Raw genomic sequence first — 20,715 nt, 5'->3', positions numbered from 1 at the left:
ACATCCTTACACGTGAGATGTTCGCGATGCGGCCTCAGCTGTTTTGATTTTCTCGTTTTCGTATAGCGATGTTTCTCGACGTTAAACCCGGGCGGCGAACCTTTATATAGGTGCTAGTTAGCGTCAGTTCATTCAGCACGCCTGTTACTGCGGCAGCTAGGATGGGAAAGGGAGCCGCTTACACGCTGTTGGAGTGAACGGTAAAGGCCAATGCTATACAGGGTGTTTCATTTTAGCTGCACCAAATTTTTACAAATTTGCCTGTGGCAGATAGCACAATTATAATCCTTGATCTAAACTACTCGATGAGGCGGCCGTTACTTCCACGAGAAATCAAAACGCCTAATTGAATAATTAGGATAAATACGTTAATTAACTTCATAAGTAATTATTTTACGGCACATCTTTCAATCTAGGAATTATAGACGCTGAGTTCGCAAGGCGTATCCACTTGGAACGAATTCTCAGGAGAGAACCAGTTTCGAGATATTAATTTTCAAAGTGTCGGACGAAATGCATGGGCGTTCCAGTTAACTTTGTGCTTCAATGCATAAAATAGCGTTTTCTTCAAAAAGTTAACTGGAACGCCCATGCATTTCGTCTGACACTTTGAAAATTAATATATCGAAACTGGTTCTCTCCTGAGAATTCGTTTCAAGTGGATACGCCTTGCGAATGCAGCGGCTATAATTCCTAGATTGAAAGATGTGCCGTAAAATAATTACTCATGAAGTTAATTAACCTAATTATCTTAATTATTCAATTAGGCGTTTTGATTTCTCATGGAAGTAACGGCCGCCTCATCGAGTACTTTAGATCAAGGATAATAATTGTGCTATCTGCCACAGGCAATTTTTGAAAATGTGGTGCACCTAAAATGAAACACCCTGTATGTATTCTGTGTGACGTGTGACGGAGGAGCAGTGGGTTCGAAACAACACGCGCCCATTCTGTCCAGCAATCAGAGTTTCACAATAGCTTGTTTTCTACCCGCCATTGACCCTTACCCCTGCTTAGGCCATTGAGCCATTCTTTTCATTAAAGTTCTCTCTCTCTCTCTACTCGGGAATTTCTTGGCGTCTCAGAATTAGTGACTAAACAGCGTCATGTAATGGTTACTAACAAGTATCTATATTGTGAGAAATAGTTACTATACAGCATCGGCGTTGACTCTTCAAATGACACGGCTAATCAGAAATTCCAAATGCTGGTTGAGCACGGAAGCATAGAGAGAGAGAGAGAGAGAGAGAGAGAGAAATACAGACATGGGAAGATACGAAAAAACGAAAAAAAGAAAACGCGGATTGACCTTATGTCAAATATATCAAATATATGCACTTTGCCATATGGGTTCCACGCGTACAAAAATCTCAGCACACGGCCCAAGCAAAATGAGGCCATCAAACCAGGCAATCGGACCCGTGGTCTCTTGCTCTGCATAAAACGCAGCCAGATATATGCCACAGAGTTGCGTAAGAGACTTAGCTCGTTCACTCCTAGGCTGCCTCCCATTTAAATTAGATTTAAATAAGCTCTACATACATATGCAAACGATATATGCGACAACGCTGCCAACGGGAGTTGATTTCATAAATATGTATGGCATTCAGGACCACAATAAAGATATCCTAGTACATCTGAATAGTTAACCGCACACAACTCAGGTATTTATGCCAAAATTCACCTGTACTCGTGCCAGGACAGGTGGAATTCACTATACTGTTATATTTTTCTATATATCCTCCCTTCGATAGAAGAGTTGTTGCACACACCACGAATCACGTATGTCTTTAAAATTGCATATAATAACTCAAAAATAAAGTGATGATAGCGTCGCGTTGCATGGAAACGAAAACAGACGGAACGAACGCTTCGTGCGGGTCCCTGTTAGATAAATCTGGAACCGCTTCGGTTACACAGTGCTCGACGGCGACATCACTTTTTTTATTTTTCCACAGAGGCCGCAGAAGTGTTATATATAGCCAATCATTTGTAGCCGCGACACTCCTGAAATTCTAATGACCAGGGGACGCAATCTTTCCGACGCTGTTCTTCGGTTTTCACACTTGGATGCCTTTACAGAGGCCCCTGACAGGTACTTGGATCGCCTGCACGAAATCACAATTTAAGATATCGTGGATACACGAAACTATCCGACGGCAAGCAGATATTTCCTCACATGCCTTACATTGAACACGCACACGCAACAGAGAAAGAGAGAGAGAGAGCGAAGAGCAAGAAATACTCGGTATTCCCTGTCTTCAAACAGAGCCACCAAGGCTGCACTGATTTATCACATGGAAGCGCTCATCAGTGTCGCTATCTTTACACATGGTTAACTTGGCTGTCGAGCTCCTTCGCGTTCTTCACGGTGTTATTTATTCAAAAGGCGCGTATTTTTGCAGCGTCCCGACACGGTCGGTCGTGTGTTTACGTCCGGCAGAATGAAGCCTGTTTAGTCGAAGGACTATGCGATTTTCGGTGTCAGAATGCGCGTAAAAATAAAATTAAGAAGCCCAAAGCTTTAGCGCTATTTACGGTTGCCCCTCAAGAGGCGTCCCGCGCTGTGCATAGTGGCAGCAAGAGGAGGAAGTGATTGGTTATATTGTTGTGTTCTCAGTGACCAACAACTTGACGCAAATTTTCTATCGTACGCGCTGATTGTCGCGTCCTTTCGGTTCATTTTTTTGGGGGTGAAGCTTTGCATGTGATGCAAACGTCTGTGTGGTCCACTGTTAAAGGGAGCACTCTATTGTGCGGCTCTCAATTTGCTGGCGCTCTAGCTGCACAGCTGTGTAGAAAGCTGCTTCGTCACCAACCACAAGTGGAGAGAAAGAGAGAGAGAGGGAGAGAGACCAACAACCAAAGCCGTCTCTGTGTTGAGCTATTAAAACGGCGACCATCACGGTTATTTTGTCCCCTTGAAGTTTCATGTCACTCGCTAAATCCGGTATGCAAGCTCGTGATTATTTAACAAACGTTATGATCAAGGTACGATCGTTCTGTGGCTTTGGCTGTAGTAATGACAAGGGAAAGAAGGATGGGGTGTGACCAGTATGAGTACACTGGTTCTTCCAAGAATCCGCGTTCCCGATCAAAACCCAGAACGTCCAAGAGCGTTTCTGCACACCGCACACAAATTCCCCCCGCGAAGTTTGTGCAAGTTGGCTTTCGTGCCCTTTCTGTGGACGTCGAAGTGTCCGGTCGGCGACGGCTCGATGAGCCCCGGACAACACGCGCTCGATTTTGAATCTCCAGTAATGGCGCTCCCATCGACTGCGGCATGATTGCGGGCTTCATTTCTGCCCGAACGTGTATGAGCCTAATCCTTTCGCCAGATAAAGAGTCCACTCGGGAGCGCACAAACATACAGACGGGGCGATACGAAGGCTCACGGGCTCCACGCTGCCTGCAGCGTTCGCTCGCTGAGAAAGCGGGCGATCGTGTTGTTGCATTGAGCGGACTAGCTTGTTATACGCAGCCCCTTTCCGTCTTGGAGAGAACTGCAACAGCCTTACGGACGCCCCCTTCTGCCTTTCGTGCTCCTGGCCGCCGTCAGAGTCGTCACACGTCTCGTCGCCTCGGCGGCGATAAAAATGCGAGCGAGCGAAGCAGCGGCAGCGACTGTGGTGGTGGCGGCGGCAGCGACGGAGCTACATCGTCGGGCGAGCATCGAGTGGGACGCGATGTTATCGCGCAGCCGCTTACAAGCTCGGCTCAGACGGCGGCACTGGCATCGACGGCAGGCAGGGCGCGCGTGTGCGCCCCACAGTGGAGTCCGGGAAGGGGCTAAAGGAGGGGGAAGGGGGGGAGTCATGCTGGTCAAGGGGGAAGCCTGGGTGCCCCTCGTCCAAGTCTGGACGGGGCTGAACCGATGGGCGTGTCTCTCCCCGCTTCGCTTCCTCCACCACCCGTGACGCGGCACCGATCGAACAGCTTCCCACCGTGGTACGCGCAACGAAGTGTCCCGGCCCGAGTATTGGCTTCAGCTCAGAGGCCGGCTTTCGAAACTGCGCCAACCCCTCCTCACTAAACCTTTAATGTCTAACAGCAGCAGGGGTACGTGTCGCGCTGTGCGTTAATGGAGCCGGAACTGTCCGCGATGGACGGACGAACTCTGCGTAGCTTTCGAGGGATGAACTGGCGGCTGCTGTCAGGGAACTTGAAGGACAATATGGCGTTCTGACGTGAGGCAGCGTTTGCTGCGTAGATGGAAGTAGCATGGGAAAAGTCGTCGACCTTTGTCGATCAGTCATGTGTGCATACTTCTTGCCACTTGCGGATGGTTTGATGAGGAATGCCTTGCCAGTTCGTCATTGCGTTCTTGTAGTAGAGAGTGATATGATTATTAGCTGGATTCATGAGAGAGCTAACTACTTATTTCCTTTGCAGAGGGTTAGCTCGCCAGAGGACATTTTTCCCCGAGGTCTTTTATAACATTCGTTTTTACTAGCAACGTTCACGACACTCATCAATAACTCCGTTTTAAAGAGTGGTTCATTTCCCAGGTCACCCTTGCAATGCTTCGCTCAGACAAATGCGTGCTGATTACCGAGTAGCTGACATTGAACAATATGCATATTTAATAAACAAAGCGGTGCTTTGTCACAGCTCTCTCACTTCATTTTCCTTTAGCGAATTGAGCGGTTCACGTGGAAGCAAGACTGCCCCGTTCTTTCTGACACCTCTCATCTCGCTGTTTATTCTCAGTTCAACTCTCGCACCGCAGCACACACGCACGCACAAAAGGCCTCAGGTAGAAAACGCAAAGTTCGAGCCATATTTCAGGGTACACTTTTTTCCTTCAGGTTTCACAAATCAGCTGCCCAGCATGCGGCAAAAGAATACGCTTTACTCAATCACCCGATTTCGCAATGCACCAAACTAGACCACGCGGATGTAATTCGTTTTAAAGCGGTTGGCGACGTCGCGTGTGCATAGAATGCGGGTGGTTGTTCCATCAAGGATTGAAACACAACGCTCGTTTCGCGCACCTCAGAAACTTTCCTCTGCGTCGTCGCTGCCGTCGTTCACTTCGGTGCGCAAAACATGCGCGCGCAGTCCTTGCGCGAGTTAGATATGCAAAAGAGCAGCGACGCGGTCGGTGCAGGGTGCTTCGACGACTGTGGCGGCGGCTCTCGGAAGATAGGGCGCGCGACACGCTCACCGCCGTTGTCGAACGCGACAGAGATTTGCATGCTTGCTCAGCAGCGGCTCGCATTCGTGCGCGCGCGTCCATGCCGAGGAGAGATGGCTGCGCCAAACTGCTCCGAATCTCGCCGCAACAGGAGTCTAAGCACAGCCGGGCTTCCTTTCCTGATCTCTGACGCTTTCTTTCTCATTTTATTTTATTTCGTCGGATTCGGGGCTGCAACTTCTGGGGCATGTTTTTGACGCAGCTCGCATCTTTCGCGCTGGTGGTCGCTCTTGGACAGCCGAAACCTAATCGTCGCAGGTTTCTTGTTTTTCTTTTTTTTTCTGTATTTTAACTTCGTGCGATTATTTTTTTTTATGTGGTATAGGAGGGAAGGGGGTGGGGAAGAGGTCTGAGATGAGGGTTAACCGTGGCTCTTAATAAATCGAAAGTAGCAAAGAAACTATACATTATAGTAGTTGCAAAGAGCTGACTTTCGTCACAGCCGACATTGGGCTCTCCGTGCCTCTGCGCGGGCGTCTTATCACCCGCTTGCACGCTTGCGGTTGTATGCATTTTCTGTTTAGTGAAGAGGTATTTCTGTACGTACTATGTGAGGTCCTTGCCCTTGATTTGGGTAAACGCCATTCTAAAGTTGCATATATTGTAGTTAGCTTAAAGGCTTTGTTGCTACGCAATGTATAGCCATCATGAGCCCGCTATTTCAAATGCTCAACGGAAGAAATGAAAAGAGGGCAAATAAAGAGGAAGGTTCCTATACCGTATGCTCGCTATATTTACAACCGTTGTACATGGAAGGGGGGCCTGCGCATTTTCTTTTTATCTATAGATTGCTTCAGAAATTCGAGAACTTCACGTAGTATGCATGCACTCTCGCCCTGCAAACCGGAACGTCCGAGCAGCGTGGTGGTCCCCGTCGCGCATGCATGCCTGCTTGGATCTTGCATTCCGCGCTCACGTCCGCAGCAGTGCGTCTTCTTGTCGCTGCTGTTGCGCGAGCTCCGAGCACGTCGCGTTGCTTGCATGCTTGTCGACGAACGCAGCCGCGCGGACGCATTAATTTTGGCACGCGAGAAAATCAGGAGCGCCGTGGACGGAGCGAGAGAGAAGGAGAAGGGAGAGAGAGAAACCTCTGCGGATAGAGGAGCAGGAAGAGCGCCGCGTACCTATCTGTCTCGTTCTCTCTCGGACCCGCTCTCAGGAATTTCGTTTCTGTATAGCAGGCGAAAGAAAAGTCGACTGAGAGGCGTTTCCCAGGACGGAGCGCGGATCAAGTTGCCCGAGTTATCGTGCAGGCAAGCGCGCGATTGGAAATCTACTCGAGGAGAAGAATACGGCTTCGACGGGTTTGTTATCCGCGTATACGAACATCAGCACCGTTGGTGCGTGGTAGATCACGGGCTGATTTAAAGAGGAAGGGAGTGTAGCCAGGTGCAACGCCGCTTAAACGCCGCTTGCTATTTCCGTCATGATCAATAAACCTCAACGTTTTTCATTGGTGTTCGTGTTCGTCATTGGTGTTCGTCTTGTTTGCTTTATGTATACAGTCATAGATTCAATTGATTTATTGGGGCACACCTCCGCTCCGTACAACTGTATATTGCAATAGTCGCGAAATGTGAGTAGTATTAAGCAAGCAAGAAAGAAAAAGAAAAGTGTATTTCGGGACATCTTTTACATTAAGGCTTTCCAAGGACGTTAGCAAAACAGTTTAAACTTACCGCAAGGTGCGTAATTGTATATATTGCTTCAAAAATAGGGGACAATAATTTTATGCATATGCCGATGGTAAACAACAAAGTTAACCCCACTCATCTTGAAATGACCATAAATCCGGCCCTGTTGTAAATGTAGGATGTGATCAGCCCATAAGTAAACTCATTCGTGTCTTGTGAACCATGGCCCTTGTTTTATAGAAGAAAGGCATATCCGGTACTGGGCTCGTATTCACAAATAATAATAATAATAATAATAATAATAATAATAATAATAATAATAATAATAATAATAATAATAATAATAATAATAATAATAATAATAATTAAATAAAATCATTCGTACTAATGAACTGTTCTTGCCAACCAGTGATGATGTTGGACTTGTTAACAGCGAAGCCGGTCAGCCTATAAAACAGTATTTACGAATGAAAAGCTTTGTGAATTCGGCTGTTAATGTTATTACTTAAATTGTCCGTTCAGACTCCTGAGCTTCCTACGCGGATTATGAACACGCAAACGCATAGTGCCAGAGAGTATAAAACACGATGCCTCCAGCCGCCTCCAATAATTCCTGGCAAGGAACTGTGCTGTATTCTGGAAATCTATGACAGGGGGGAAAAAAAAGGCGGGGGGGGGGGGGGAGGGAGAGGGGTTGTACGACGCATAATATATTTGCGCAGTTTTAGCCTAATATTTCAGCCATAAATCGAGACAAATGAACATAAGATGCAGAGATGCCTTTGCAAAACAGGCAACAAGGAGTGTTGTAAGAGAGTTCACGCCTCTATATAATTCATGTTTCAATTGGTGTGTGTGCGTACGTGTGTTTACGGCAGCGGTAAAGCAGCGGCGAGTATGTGGCGTGCATGAGGCAGGATGGAAATCCCCCCCAGCTCCTTTACGCGTGAGGCGATGACAACAAAGTTTACTATGTTGCGGGGTTTACGGTCCCAAAGAAACACACGGGCTATCAAGAACGCCGTAGTGGGCGGCTCCTGAATAATTTTGACTAATTTCGGTTCTTTAACCTGCACGTAAATCTACGTGCACAAGCGTTTTAGACCAAATTCGCCGCCAGCGGGATGCGACCGCGGAGGGGATTCGAAACCGCTGCCGCGTTCTCAGCCGCAGAGCGCCATATATTCACTAAGCCACAGCGGCAGTGTCCTCTGACACAAGAATTTCCACGTAGCGAAGTGCCTTTCTAACGAAGCCACTGCGGTCACGATACAGGACTAGAGGCGATGCATTCCGTACCTTCGGGATGCTATATAGAGGTTTACGTAGAGTAGGACTTCCTGTTGCGCTCATGGATCATCTGAAGTTCTCAGAAGGACCGGGAATATTATGAGAGAGCGGAGTCTCTTATGAGAGGATGACTCTGGACTCTCGAGCATTTATTTATTTATGGAACACCTCAAAGGCCCTGCATCGGGCATAGAGTAAGGGGGCATCTCGTTAACAAGTACAAAAATGTGATCAAAGGGGAGAAAATGGCAAAACCAGAGAAAAGTAACAACGTAAGTTTGTTTCAAGAAATGAAATGTGTTAGAGTAACAGTTTATTATTTAAATGACAACTGGCGTAGTATTTTCGGTCACCGGAAGCGGCGCTCGGAAAGAGCGATTGCTGGTATAATACTGAATACTAGGCTCTGAAGCAACGCCACTATCACCTCAGCACCACTACCCGTGCTCCGCTGCCATCTTAATCTCGTTTACGTAGAAACTGGTGTATAGGCTGGGTCTTCTTTGCAATTAGTGCCTTTCGCCTATATGTGCGCGAGCACCACGCCAGTGACACACAGCTGAACCAGATTTCCCCGAAGGACCGTCTCAATGAGAACTGTTCTGCCTGTATATTGACCCTTCTCGCGGAGCAGTTTGCTTTAGAGAAACGAGATGGCGCTCACGGCGGCGCGCCATACCTCTCCTCAGCGACCGCGCACGAATGCGAAACCATTGCCGCTTCTACCTGGCTTCTGTGCGATCCGCTGTCGGAAATGCAACTGAGTTTTCGCTAACACACTGTGCTCCAATCATGCTAGATTGAATCATGTGGATTGAAGACGTGTGCAATAGTTGCCTGCAAAAATAGTGACTGGTATGTTAAGGAATAGAATTAATCTGTGTGGCCAAGTTCGCGGACCGCTGTTGCAACTGTCCGAACGTGTTACCGGCACTTCGTGATTTTATGTACGGCTTTCCTCGAGGATACAGAAATTTGCTCATCCGCCAACCTTGTATCGCCAACCTTCAAAGAAACGGCTTCAGCCCCGGCACGTTGGCAATGTGAGTGCCACTCGTTAAACAATGACAAAGGGAGTAGCGCCGCTTCCTGTCATAGTAGGTTTCGCTCACAGTATCTACACACATCTGCCACAACTGGCACGGAAACTTACGACCACTCTTTCGCCAGCGTGTCAACAAGTGAGTGGGCGCACACTTGAATATAGGCGCACTATATACGCATATAAATGACGATACTACACCGATAGCGCACAAATGGTCGAAGCTGAAGGTTTCGTGACGGTCCACAATTAAGAGTAAGCGAGTTACTAGCGATAACACGTCTTTGCTACGAGGTATTACAATATGCAGAGCAACAGCTACGTCTCAAGCCTTGTGCGCAGCAAGAAGAAATCTAACGGAACTGAGCACACGAGCGATTAGGTAGAAAATAATCAGATAGTGACGCGCACGTTATCTATACACATCTGTCCCAAATGGCAGGAAAACTTACGCCCACTCTATCGCCGACGTATCAAGAATAAGTGAATGGGCGCACACTTGAATATATGCGCACTGTATACGCACAATAAATGACGGACTACACCTATATGGTCGAAGCTGAATGTTTTGTGACGGTCCACAAGAGTAATTAAGCGAGTTACTAGCTGTAATATATATTTTCTACAAGGTATTACAATGTACAAAACAGCTACGTTTCAAGCCTTGTGTGCGCAGCAAGAACAAATCTATCGGAACTGAGCACATAGCTTAAGGAGCTCCGAAAGCGCTTTTGCATGTTCTCTCAAGCTGTGATCAAAGCTTTGTGTCGTCCACCTAGTCACCGTCTACGATATCTCCGAAAACAGAAGTTTTCTAAGCCGCGCCGGCGTCATACACTTCCATTGTAAACAAGGAGGCAACGGAGGCAGTTGAGGCAAGCAATGGACACGCCACCACGTGATCAAACGCAGCGCCCACGGGATCGCCGCGAAAAGGGTCAATAAGCGATAGAATACTTGTGACATCTGTGGACTTACCTTTCACGTGTACATGACGACTCTCAGGTTCTTTCAGCCACCTTTATTCTCAAGTATACTGTAGCCAAACCCCCAAGTGATGCTACGCTGTTGTGATTTTATACTTTACTTGCTAAAGAATGACTTCAAATCTATTTATGAGTGGGTGATAAAACGTCTTTATTAAGAACTCAATAAAAAATGAAATAAGAAAAATAAAGGCATACCTTCAAACCGCACCACACATAAAGCGTATTAACGCGACAGCGTTAAGGGCCCCGTGTCGCAAAACAATCCGGTGTCGGCGCAGACCGTCGTTAAGCAAAAAATCATTCCGAACCACAACCACGCAGGCCCTCCGCGTGGCGCAGAGACGTTAGTGAACTAATTAAATTTCTCAAAGTAATATGCATCAGAAAAATCGTAAAGTACGACTTAACCACAACCTACAGACATGATAGCGTCGGATTGTAATTTGAAACCCCTTTCCCAGCATTTCTACCGTTCATAGAGCGGCGCGCACCGGTTGTTTCCTTACAACAACACTATCCAGATGGCGCTCGCCTCCTCGGCAGCGGCGCGCGGAGGCGAAGGTGGAGAAAGAAGAAAGCTGCAGTTGCCGAGAAGCGTGACAAGCAATCAGGAATCTTTGAATGATATCGCGTTCCACTCTTAAAGGCGAAGCTTAAGCGTCCTCCAAATTTTTTTGTGGGAGTGCCGATTGTCGTTCGCCGCCCAGAGGCAGCAGGTCCTCCAGGGAATGCCTCTCTGTCGCGCAACCGATGGGGTCTACAAAGAATGGTGCACATGTAACAGCAGGCCGTCTACACGAGCCTTCCTGGTTTTATAAGGAGCAACGAGCTTTATACGTTAATTTCTTTAGTTATGAAGATTAACATACCTATATGTTAACACACGAAAATTGCTAAAATAAAGCAGTATAATATGGTCTTTTCTTAGCACATGAGGTGGAGTCCGGTCGCAGAGACACCTCACTGACCAAAGTATGTCTAAGGTTGTTCCAGACGGCATGCAGACGGTTCCATATGCGTTCCACTTTTTGTGCTCAAGTCTGTCTCCTTAGCTGTTAATGTAGACTGTCTACAATGCTGACCAGAATTGCAACATACCCCCCCCCCCCCCCCCCCTCCCAGATCGTTTAGGCCTGTTTCGGGACATGAGATCAAAGGGCCCTTTTTTATGGTTCCACTGAACTCTAACTTCATCATGCATATACTTAGTCATCATCGAAAGACTGTCGACGTAGTTGCTGACCAGGTTGCTTCTCTCACTGTCGTGCAGTGTGCGTGTCGGCCTCGGACAAGGCGGCGTCCGGCGGTGGCGGTGGCTGCCGCAGTCGGCGCGTCTGCGCCGGCTGCGGTGCGCCCATCCGCGACCAGTACATCCTGCGCGTGGCGCCGGACCTGGAGTGGCACGCAGCCTGCCTCAAGTGCGCCGACTGCCACCAGTTCCTGGACGAGACCTGCACCTGCTTCGTGCGCGACGGAAAGACTTACTGCAAGCGCGACTACGTCCGGTAAGCGGAGGGCTGAATTCGTATACCTGCGATGAACTTGGCGAGCTTGCCGCACGATGTCGGGAGGAAAAGTCGGGATAGCAATTTAGACGACCTAAACAGAAAAAAAGAAAGTCAGTTTATAGAATTTATCCGCGTAATAAGTAGGTTGTCTATAGAGAGCCTGTGGACTTACGCACCTTTGCTGACTAACGTCTATAGACAATTTGCTAGCTATCCCCACAAAGGTCTGTGGACCAGAATAAGCTAAATGCACCAGACTTGATACGGACTTTTGTTTGAAGATGCTATGGAAACTTCGTACAGCGACAAGACTATAGGAAAGCAAAACGCTCTACGATAGGTGTACGAAAAATATATAGATCGTCCAAAGAGCGAAACGGCACCTAAATTCCCATTGGCTGCGACGCCACGTCACGTACGCGTATCGACGGAGCAGAGCGGGCGAAAGGAAACACCTACTGGCGCGCTGGCGCGCCAGGTGTTGCGTGAGGGCAGAGGGCATCGCCGCGACGCCACGTCACCCTCACTCTCCCTCTCGGAAGCCTGTGCTCTCCACGCGTTCCTTGTCCGCGCAAGCTCTCGACTGCGTTCTAACTTCGCCTCGGTAATCTCTATAAAGAAATAAATGTATACAAAAAAAAACAGAATAAATTCGAAAGGAAACACGTAGGTGGTAGTGACTTTCTAACGTACGACGTCACACGCTGGACTAAACCCACTGGACTAAACCAGGACCTCCTATATAGCAGGCCTGTGCACTCTGCTTTATGACATCATGCTACTTGAACCGAAATTGTCACTGCCAAGCCTGGCGTGACGAAAGCGTTGAGGTCAAAATCACCGCGGCTTACTCGGGAGCGTCCCATTAGACTCTATGGCAGTCGGGCAAGGTCGCACGACGTCACGGATCGAAGTGTACCGGCCTTGTGATATCTAGGAGGCGTTGGCCAAGCGTCTCAACGTGCTCACTTGCCCACGAGGAGCTCATAACTTGAAGGCCGAGTCCGAGTTCTCAACTCGAAATCCGCCATTAATGCTTTCGCATTCACTACTCATAAGAAGTGCTGAGGTGTACTTCGATTTCTTTTATAAGTGGTGGGGAACAGTTGCATTTCCTTACGAGTCGTGCTTTAATCTTAGGATCAGGAGGTGCCACGCGTTGTTCGCACGCTCTCGAGCTCGCTGCAACCCCCCCTTGTTTAAGGCCGCATGCGAAACGTTAAAAAATTTTGTGTTGCATCTCGGAAACCCTGTGCGGTACAGTCCTACAGGACCAACGTGATATCACCGTATTCTTCAGAAAACATACAGCGGCACGGTTTGGCGTAGGGAAATCCCCGCGCACCTCAGAGACGACTTGCAGCGCGTTATCTTTAGAGACAAAGCTCGGTGATTAAAACGAGAAGAGCAGGAAAAAAAGTAGTGGGGGGGGGGGGGGGGGGTGTACGCTTCGGCGCCACGCTGCGGCGGCGGCGGCGGCGGGGGTCGACTTGGCGCGCATCATCGTCGGACGCCGGGGGCCGCATCTTCCGAGCCGCGCGCGCACCAACGACGGCACGTAGAGCGGCGCGGGCGCATATGCGGCGCCCCCCGAAGGCGCGACCGGAAAGCCAAGCGGGCACCGTGCTGTTATCAGGAACCGCCGAGCGCGCGGAATTCCTAATGCCCTATCGGCCGCGCCATCGGCTCCTCCTGGACACCACCACACCGGCGGTGGTATAGTGCGCCGCGGCTGAACAGGGGGACGCAGACCGCAGCAAGGGCCGGAGCCAGCCATTTAGGACCCCCCCATCTTACCACTCCCCCCCTCCTTCCTTAGCACAGCGCAAGAAGCAGTCAGTGGCGACAGCTCGGCGTCCCCATAGCGCTAATGGCCGGACCGACGACGCCACGTCGTCGCACCGGCTCCGGCATGGCTAATTGTCGTCGCCAGTCTGTCCCTGTTTTGTTTCTGTGGCTCCTCGGGAGACGAGGCCGTGATGGACAGAGAGCACGGCTGCCGGTACCACTCCCCGCCTGCGTTCCTCCGCGAGGCACAAGAGACGGCCGGCTTATACGAGTCGCCGGTACAGACCAGCCGCGTCGTCGAGCGGCGCATTGCGGCCGAGATAAGCGGCGCCCGGGAAGCGCATATGCGAGCGACAGGGCGGCTCTGTGCGTTGGCAAGCCTTCGAGCCCACGTTGAGTGCACAGCAGAAGCTGCGTGTTCAGAGGTAGCGCTGAGGAACAATTTAAAAGCGACCCGACGTCTAGAGCATTTATATGTCCGTCTGCACCGTAGCACGACATATGCCCTATACGCCTCCATAGAGATCGCAGTGGAGACCACTTCGCGATTATACTGCCATGGCAACGACGCGGCCACTGCCGTTCCCTGGCTCTAGAAGCGACATCTGCTAATAAGATTAACGAGAACTTGAAAGTTGGAACTCAGGCTTGGAGCCCGTCTTGGACACGTTGTGGGAAGACCCCGAAGGCATGAATTACAATAATGGAAAATTTTGTGTGCGAGGAAGCTTGGCACCAAAAACTTCGAAACTGTACCACGACATTTCGGAGAGAGAAGGACCCGCTGGAATCTAGAAAGCTTATTGTAGGATAAAAAGTTGATTTAGATGAAAGAAATATGAAAGGCGACATCAAAAGCAACGGGCAAACATGTCACCACACTATCCAAAAGACGCCCATGTCAAATAATCTTATATAAAGCATATATATGTGATCCCATATAAAATCCTGTAAATTGCCATATGTTATATTGGTTCATTAGAGACATGCGACTTATTGGGAATATAGGTTTTCTCGATATGCCAGTGACAAATGTCAAAGGGAATCAGATGGTCATCTACACTTGTTCTAAACTCCCATTTGAAGTCATTCATCTAGACTTTGCTTAAAGCGATAAGCGAGGCGGCGGAGTAACTGAGACTCAAGCAGTTCCGGTTAAAATAGATGAATGCACGCGCATGGCAGAAAAAGGAACATGTCAATTCTGTTATGGCGCTGCTGGAGCAAAATATGTTCAAGAACACAAGGACAGTGCATGGTGTCCGGTGATGCTCCAGCTTTTCGCAGTAGGAAGCTCTAAGATTCAGCCCTCGACAGAGAAATTACACTTAAATTCGCCACTCGCTACCACCAAGAATGAAATGGGCTAGCTATGAGGCTTATACGAGATCAGAAGACATTCGTTTCATTATATCTTGATTTTCGTAGGGGATGGAAGTGTGCTTTGAAAGCGGCAGTTGGGTACTCATAACGACTCTCATACAATCGGATTAGGGTGCGCATTTAATCTTGCTGCATCAGTACTTGGCCACCGGTCCGCAGGTCATGGGCTCGGAATTGTTGGCAAACTGAATCTACAGGAAAAAGCGCTAGATGGAGGAGCAACTCCCACACTATACGGATGAATCAATTAAAATACACTGCAATCTGTGTCATATCGCCCCAAAATGTTTGCAGTGGAGCGGGGGACGCAGCTTCAGTTACAAGGATTTTAGATATACCAAAGTCAATCGTTTCCGGTCTCTACACCGTCATAAAGACCGCCAAACAGCAAGTTATCTAAGGTCGCTGTAATATTCAGGACCGAATGAAATATCGAAATAGCAACAGTTGGAGACGTCGTACCATATCATTCCAGTAGGGCTGAAAACAGGATCCCCGGGAGATGTGATGTTTCGGCAAAGAAGACTACTCTAGGGAGAGGCGGAAGAGCAAGAAGAGAAGATGACGGCCAAGATTGATGCATATAAATAAATTTTATCTGGTATTTTACATGAGACTCTCGAAATCTTCAGCTAATGAAGCGCAGCACATCGAAAAACCTTGCATAATCGGCACTTTTATTTGGCAAGGACTAATCTTCATACTGACGTACACGCGTGAATGCTATTATTAACCCGACTCGTGCTACTACAGTTAGCGGCAAAGGAATTTAGGTAATTCCCTTCGATCCATGCACAGATCTGGAAATGAATGCTGCATAGGATAAAGCGATAACCATGTGTATAGTCGTATGAAAATGCTTCCTTAGCCTATTCACTTCATCTGGGAGAAGACTGCTGCCATAATTTCTGAAGCGAAGCTTTATAGGTCTAGACGAAATCGTATATGGCTAAGCGAAATCGCCTGTCCACAGAAAACTATCATCATCAGTATTGGCTCGAGCATCGTTGTCTGCTTCCACAGTTGGCTGCGTTGCCGCTAATCATTCCAGCGTAGAATTTCACTTCTCTTCTGTCATCGTAATGGTGAAACCGCGTTTATGGGGGTATGAGCCATTGCTTAAGGTGGTATGAACCATTCATTGTCTTACGTAACGGACAAATTTAATTTTGAAGCAATTTAATTTCGGGAAATGAGCGGTTAGTTCGCTGACGCGTGTGTTAGTGCACTAATAGTCACAGACGTTGACACAAGCCCGTCGTCCTCAAGGACCACAAAAGTGCCGAAGGATCGCAAGCGGCAATGGCGGGCGAATGCTGCTAAGCACGCCGCCGAGCAAAGTCGAGACATCAAACGCAAGCAACAACGGCGTACTGCGGGCATACCGTCAGTGACGTCGTTCTCTCCGTCGCAGCCGAACGTGTGTGTAACCTCATAATTGAGAAATACTTCAATGAACCCTCGGGATTAACCCAGTTATAAACGCCGGGGCAGCACGTTTCAGCTTCGCAGGTTAACCATCTTCACGAAGTGGAAGGGCCGACAAATTTTTTTTCTTTTTTTCTTGAAAAGCTAAGACAGTCGAGGCGGAAAACAAAAGGAAAGAGCCGACAGCCAGGCGCCTTTCGGAATATATCACGCACAACGCTGTGACTTCTGGATCCGAGACGGCAGTCTTCAAGGCCTAAATCCATTTTCTTTCTGTTTTATTCTTCTCTTTCTTTTCTTTTCTCCACTATCCGGATGGTGTCAATAGAAGTACGCGCCGAAACACCCTGCGACGAATCGATCGGGCCATGGTCGACAGGAAAGTGTGCGTCATAAGAGGATGGCGCTTTCCTTTCCTTTGCCGCGGACGAGCGAGGGCAAGCAGAAAACGCCCGCTCACGCCAGTTAATCGCCCAAACGCTGCATAATGTCCCCGTGTTGGCAGCGGTATTATTGGCCATGTGTGTGCGCACGCGCGCTGTCTCGTTCCCTATTGTTTCTGACTGGTGTCCAAGTCACGTCCTGAGAGGAACATCGCGCTTGACCGGATCGGCCTTTCGCGAGGCTCACGTCTGCGGCTCTCGACTATTGAGCAACTTCTGCCGTGGCGCTACATCCTTAACTAGTTGAGGACACGACGCGTCTCTTGTTTGTGGGAACTCAGATACGATCAGTTAAGCTCTTTCTGAATGCAACTTGCGCAGGCAAGGCGCTTAATGGAAAGACATCACCAATAAAATCCCCTGAAACACCCCTTTCAAGCAATGATATTACGCGAGAGAAATGGGCGTGATATTTATCGCCTGATAACGTTCTATTCGCCGTTCGATTCATATCTTTCATCGCTCCGCACCGGCCGATTCTGGCGGCTTTGCGTGGTCTGCGAGCACCTGGTGTTAATTATTCTAGCAGTTGACGTTGGAACTTACATAGCTCCTCTGGGGACCATGTCAAAGTGAAAGTTTCCAAGCCGTCAAACTTTATCATCCAAACTAGCTTGGCGGGTCAATTCCAGTATTGATGTGCCCTCCTTCATTTCTTATACCCACTGAGGCATCGGGCTGTTATACAGAACTAAAGATCTATTGGTTCATTCTTCTTACCCCACATGTAAGAACTAAGTGCAAGGGAGTCATTACAAACGAATTCACAAGAACATGGGGCACATCTAAACGAAATAATTAATATTGTTATTGGACTAAATAGAATTTGCATGAGCGATATCCGCGTTAGTCATTCATTGAAGGCAAACAAATGAATGAATGAAAGTTTGTACAAAGCCTGAATATTACTGTCGATATGGAAAACAAATTTGATATCAGTTGGTGAGGCGCAGTAATGGCAACATAAGGGCGTTCTAATATTCGACATATTGTTCACGCCTTGTCTGGCCTAGCGTGGGAATAGGAGATGTTTGCTGCGTTCGGTGTAGAGGGTTTACAATGGTTGCTAGTAAATGGAAGATGTAACTCTATGGCTTCTTGGTATATACAGCTCTTTCGAAACGAAGCTTGACTGTCACCCTCTTATGTGAAAAGCGTTGTTTATATCATAAACTACAGAAGCGTGTCATATTTTTTTATTGTCCTTATTCTAGTTGTTCTTGCTCTTGAAGTGGCAACTTAGACATCATAACAATATAACACAACCTTAGGGCTCGCTTCACACTGGGTACACAACAAACAAACAAACAAACAAACAAACAAACAAACAACAAACAACAACAAACAACAAACAAACAACAAACAAACAAACAAACAAACAAACAAACAAACAAACAAACAAACAAACAAACAAACAAACAAACAAACAAACAAACAAACAAACAAGCAAGCAAACACCAAAACATAGCAAGTTTCGGCTTGAACAGTCGTCAGGGCATGGACACATAGTATGTTTATTAAACTTGTCTGTCGATGCATGAATTCTCTATAGCTGAGAGATGGAACAGATGAAAATCAGAGCGGTTACAAGAGGGGAAAAACTAAAGCATCGAATAACTTGGTTTATCTATTGAGAAAGGAGTAGTTTGTCGCGTATGATTTTTAACTTTTCTCGAGAAACCAATTGCGGCAAATCAGGGCCCGAATTCACGAAGACTTCTTACGATAGAATTTTTTCGTAAGAAAGAATTTTAGCCAATCCGGATGCCGAAATATCATTAGCGAAGGCGGTCACCCAATGGCAAAGCGAACTTACGAAAGAAAAGCTTTGTGAATCTGGCCCCAGTTTCTTTCTTTCTTTCTTCTTTTTTTTTCAGATAGTCACAGCATGCACATGTTTGCGGCTCGCGCTTCCTTAACACATGACACAGTACTGCTTAATTTTCGAAAGCTGCCCCAGTAGGCGGCATGTAGATCATACGCTTGGTTGTTGCCGTCAGAAGCCACGGTGTGTGCGTCTGCACGAATCGAACGACGAGAAATATGGGACCGCGACAAAATACGTGCTCAGCGTGGAGAGTTTCCGGCGAAGAGAAATGCGCCAGCTACGACGACGCCCCATATCGATTCTCTTCACGTTTCGATCATAAGTCGGGCCGAAGATGCCCAGATATTCTCGCGTTTCAATGTCAACGCTGTATGGCCGCTTCATTCATATATTCTCTCTCGCGGCGCGCACCTTATTGCGAAGCGAGCGCTATTGATCAGGTACGTGTCGCCGAGTCGACGACGCACGCGACGAGACCGGGCATGGTGACATGGAAGATGAGGCAAATTAAAGAGATCGCAATCTCGAGGGGCGATTCCCTCATCAAGGAACTGGTTCTGTTCGCAGAAAGAAAAAAAAAGAAGAAAAAAAAATGAAATAGAAATGACAAACCATATCTGGCAGTGCTCTCGTAAGGGTCGGTGTGGTGTCATGTTATCGGCTGCGGCCACACTAACGGAAGTAAGGTTTGTTTACTTTCGCTCTTGGCCTGTGGATGAAGGCACGGCTTGGGGGGAGAAAGAGGTGGCGGGAGAGGGCGCAGTCTGCTGCCAATATCGCGCGGCCTGTGGCAAAGAAGATGTGCGCGGAATCTTGCTGCGCTCTCTTTTTGTTCCCTTTCATTTTTTTTTTCTTCGGCGTTTGCTCTTTCGGTTCTATTTCATGGGCGGCACGCGCACAACTCTCGAATGTGTACGCGTATAGGTTCGCATCGCTCGCTGCAGGCTTTCGTCCGATACGGAGGCGGTGTGAAGGTCGCGCGGACCACCTAGTCCCCACCGCGGTTGAACTTCAAGATCTTGTATTCTTGTAACGTCGAGATCTTTGTTTTGTTCACGGCGCCGCGATTAATTCCTCCGAATGAGGGGCTATTTTTTACAATGCGATATCCTCGCGGACATGCTTTAGGTTTGCCGCGATGCTCGAAATAAAGAAAACGCTGGCGACACTGTGTAAAGAGATCGTACAGTTGTGTGTAATTATGCGAATTGGATGACAAGCTTGTACGACCCGTTGTGCATAACGCATATTTTTTTAATAATTGCTCACTTGGTGGTAGGCACCTGCGGTGAAGACACTGTGGTTTCAGTGACTGCATGCTATAAAGATGGTAAAATTGTCTCGCAGCCAACCAGAGTAAACTTGTCTTTGTTACGGCCAGGATATATCTCAGACATGGAAGATGATGCTCTCTTTCTTATCTTCTTAATTTCTAAGTAATCGAGATGAAAAGAAATGCGTTGAGGAAAAATAGAAAACTTAACAAGAAAGGTTATCACGTGATGCCTCGTAGCACAATACGGGAAGTTGCCAATTAGATTGTTTTGTTGTGAGCTTTTATAGTTTCGAATAGCGCGTATCGTCTTATAGTAACCCACTCTACTGTAACATTAAACATCACTAGCGGCAACAAATTAACAATAAGAAAAAGGCTCGTAAATGTTGGAGCCCACCATCTCGATTCTCTTCCCTTGATGATAAAAGTCTTGCCTTCCGTGGAATAAAAGAGCATTTTGAGACGGGAAGATCTCGTGACCATGATCTCGCACGTCGCAGCTACTGAAGGCGACAAGAGTGCTGCTGCTGCATTTTGAATTCAACCGAAATGAGGGACCGTCTTTGACGCATCGCCGAACGGATTACAGTTCGCCTGGGTGCATTAACTCTGTGTCCCGTCTACATCTTTATTCTTTTTCTTTGCTTTCACTGTGCAATAGCGAAGGGTATAGGCAGCCGGGCTTTGCCCTAATTACCTTCCCTGCCGCTCAAGTTGTCGCGGGAACGAAAACTCTGCTCGCTTTCATAATCGATCACTTGCGGAACTGGTCATTTTGGTGTCTCGACCTTGCCAGTCGTAACAGTCTTACAGTTCTTAATGGCGCAGATTTGTACAGACGGCTTTAGTAGTGAATGACGTCAACTTGTGTCGACCACTCCGCCCGTGTCTATTTGTGGGGTCCTTCTG

General features: G+C 47.8%; 1 protein-coding gene across 2 annotated transcripts in view; it reads left to right on the top strand.

Moving 5' to 3' along the window:
• LOC119442577 (insulin gene enhancer protein ISL-1-like) overlaps nt 1–20,715 on the top strand; it is a 128,964-nt gene that overhangs the window by 30,918 nt on the left and 77,331 nt on the right. For both annotated transcript variants that reach the window (XM_049662240.1, XM_037707500.2), the window contains exon 2: nt 11,423–11,657. In XM_049662240.1, coding sequence (XP_049518197.1) covers nt 11,423–11,657 — 235 coding nt within the window. The remainder of the gene's footprint in view (nt 1–11,422; nt 11,658–20,715) is intronic.

Source organism: Dermacentor silvarum, chromosome 2, assembly GCF_013339745.2.
Source record: "Dermacentor silvarum isolate Dsil-2018 chromosome 2, BIME_Dsil_1.4, whole genome shotgun sequence".
Classification (NCBI taxonomy): domain Eukaryota; kingdom Metazoa; phylum Arthropoda; class Arachnida; order Ixodida; family Ixodidae; genus Dermacentor; species Dermacentor silvarum.
This window is presented reverse-complemented; position numbering and strand designations above follow the sequence as displayed.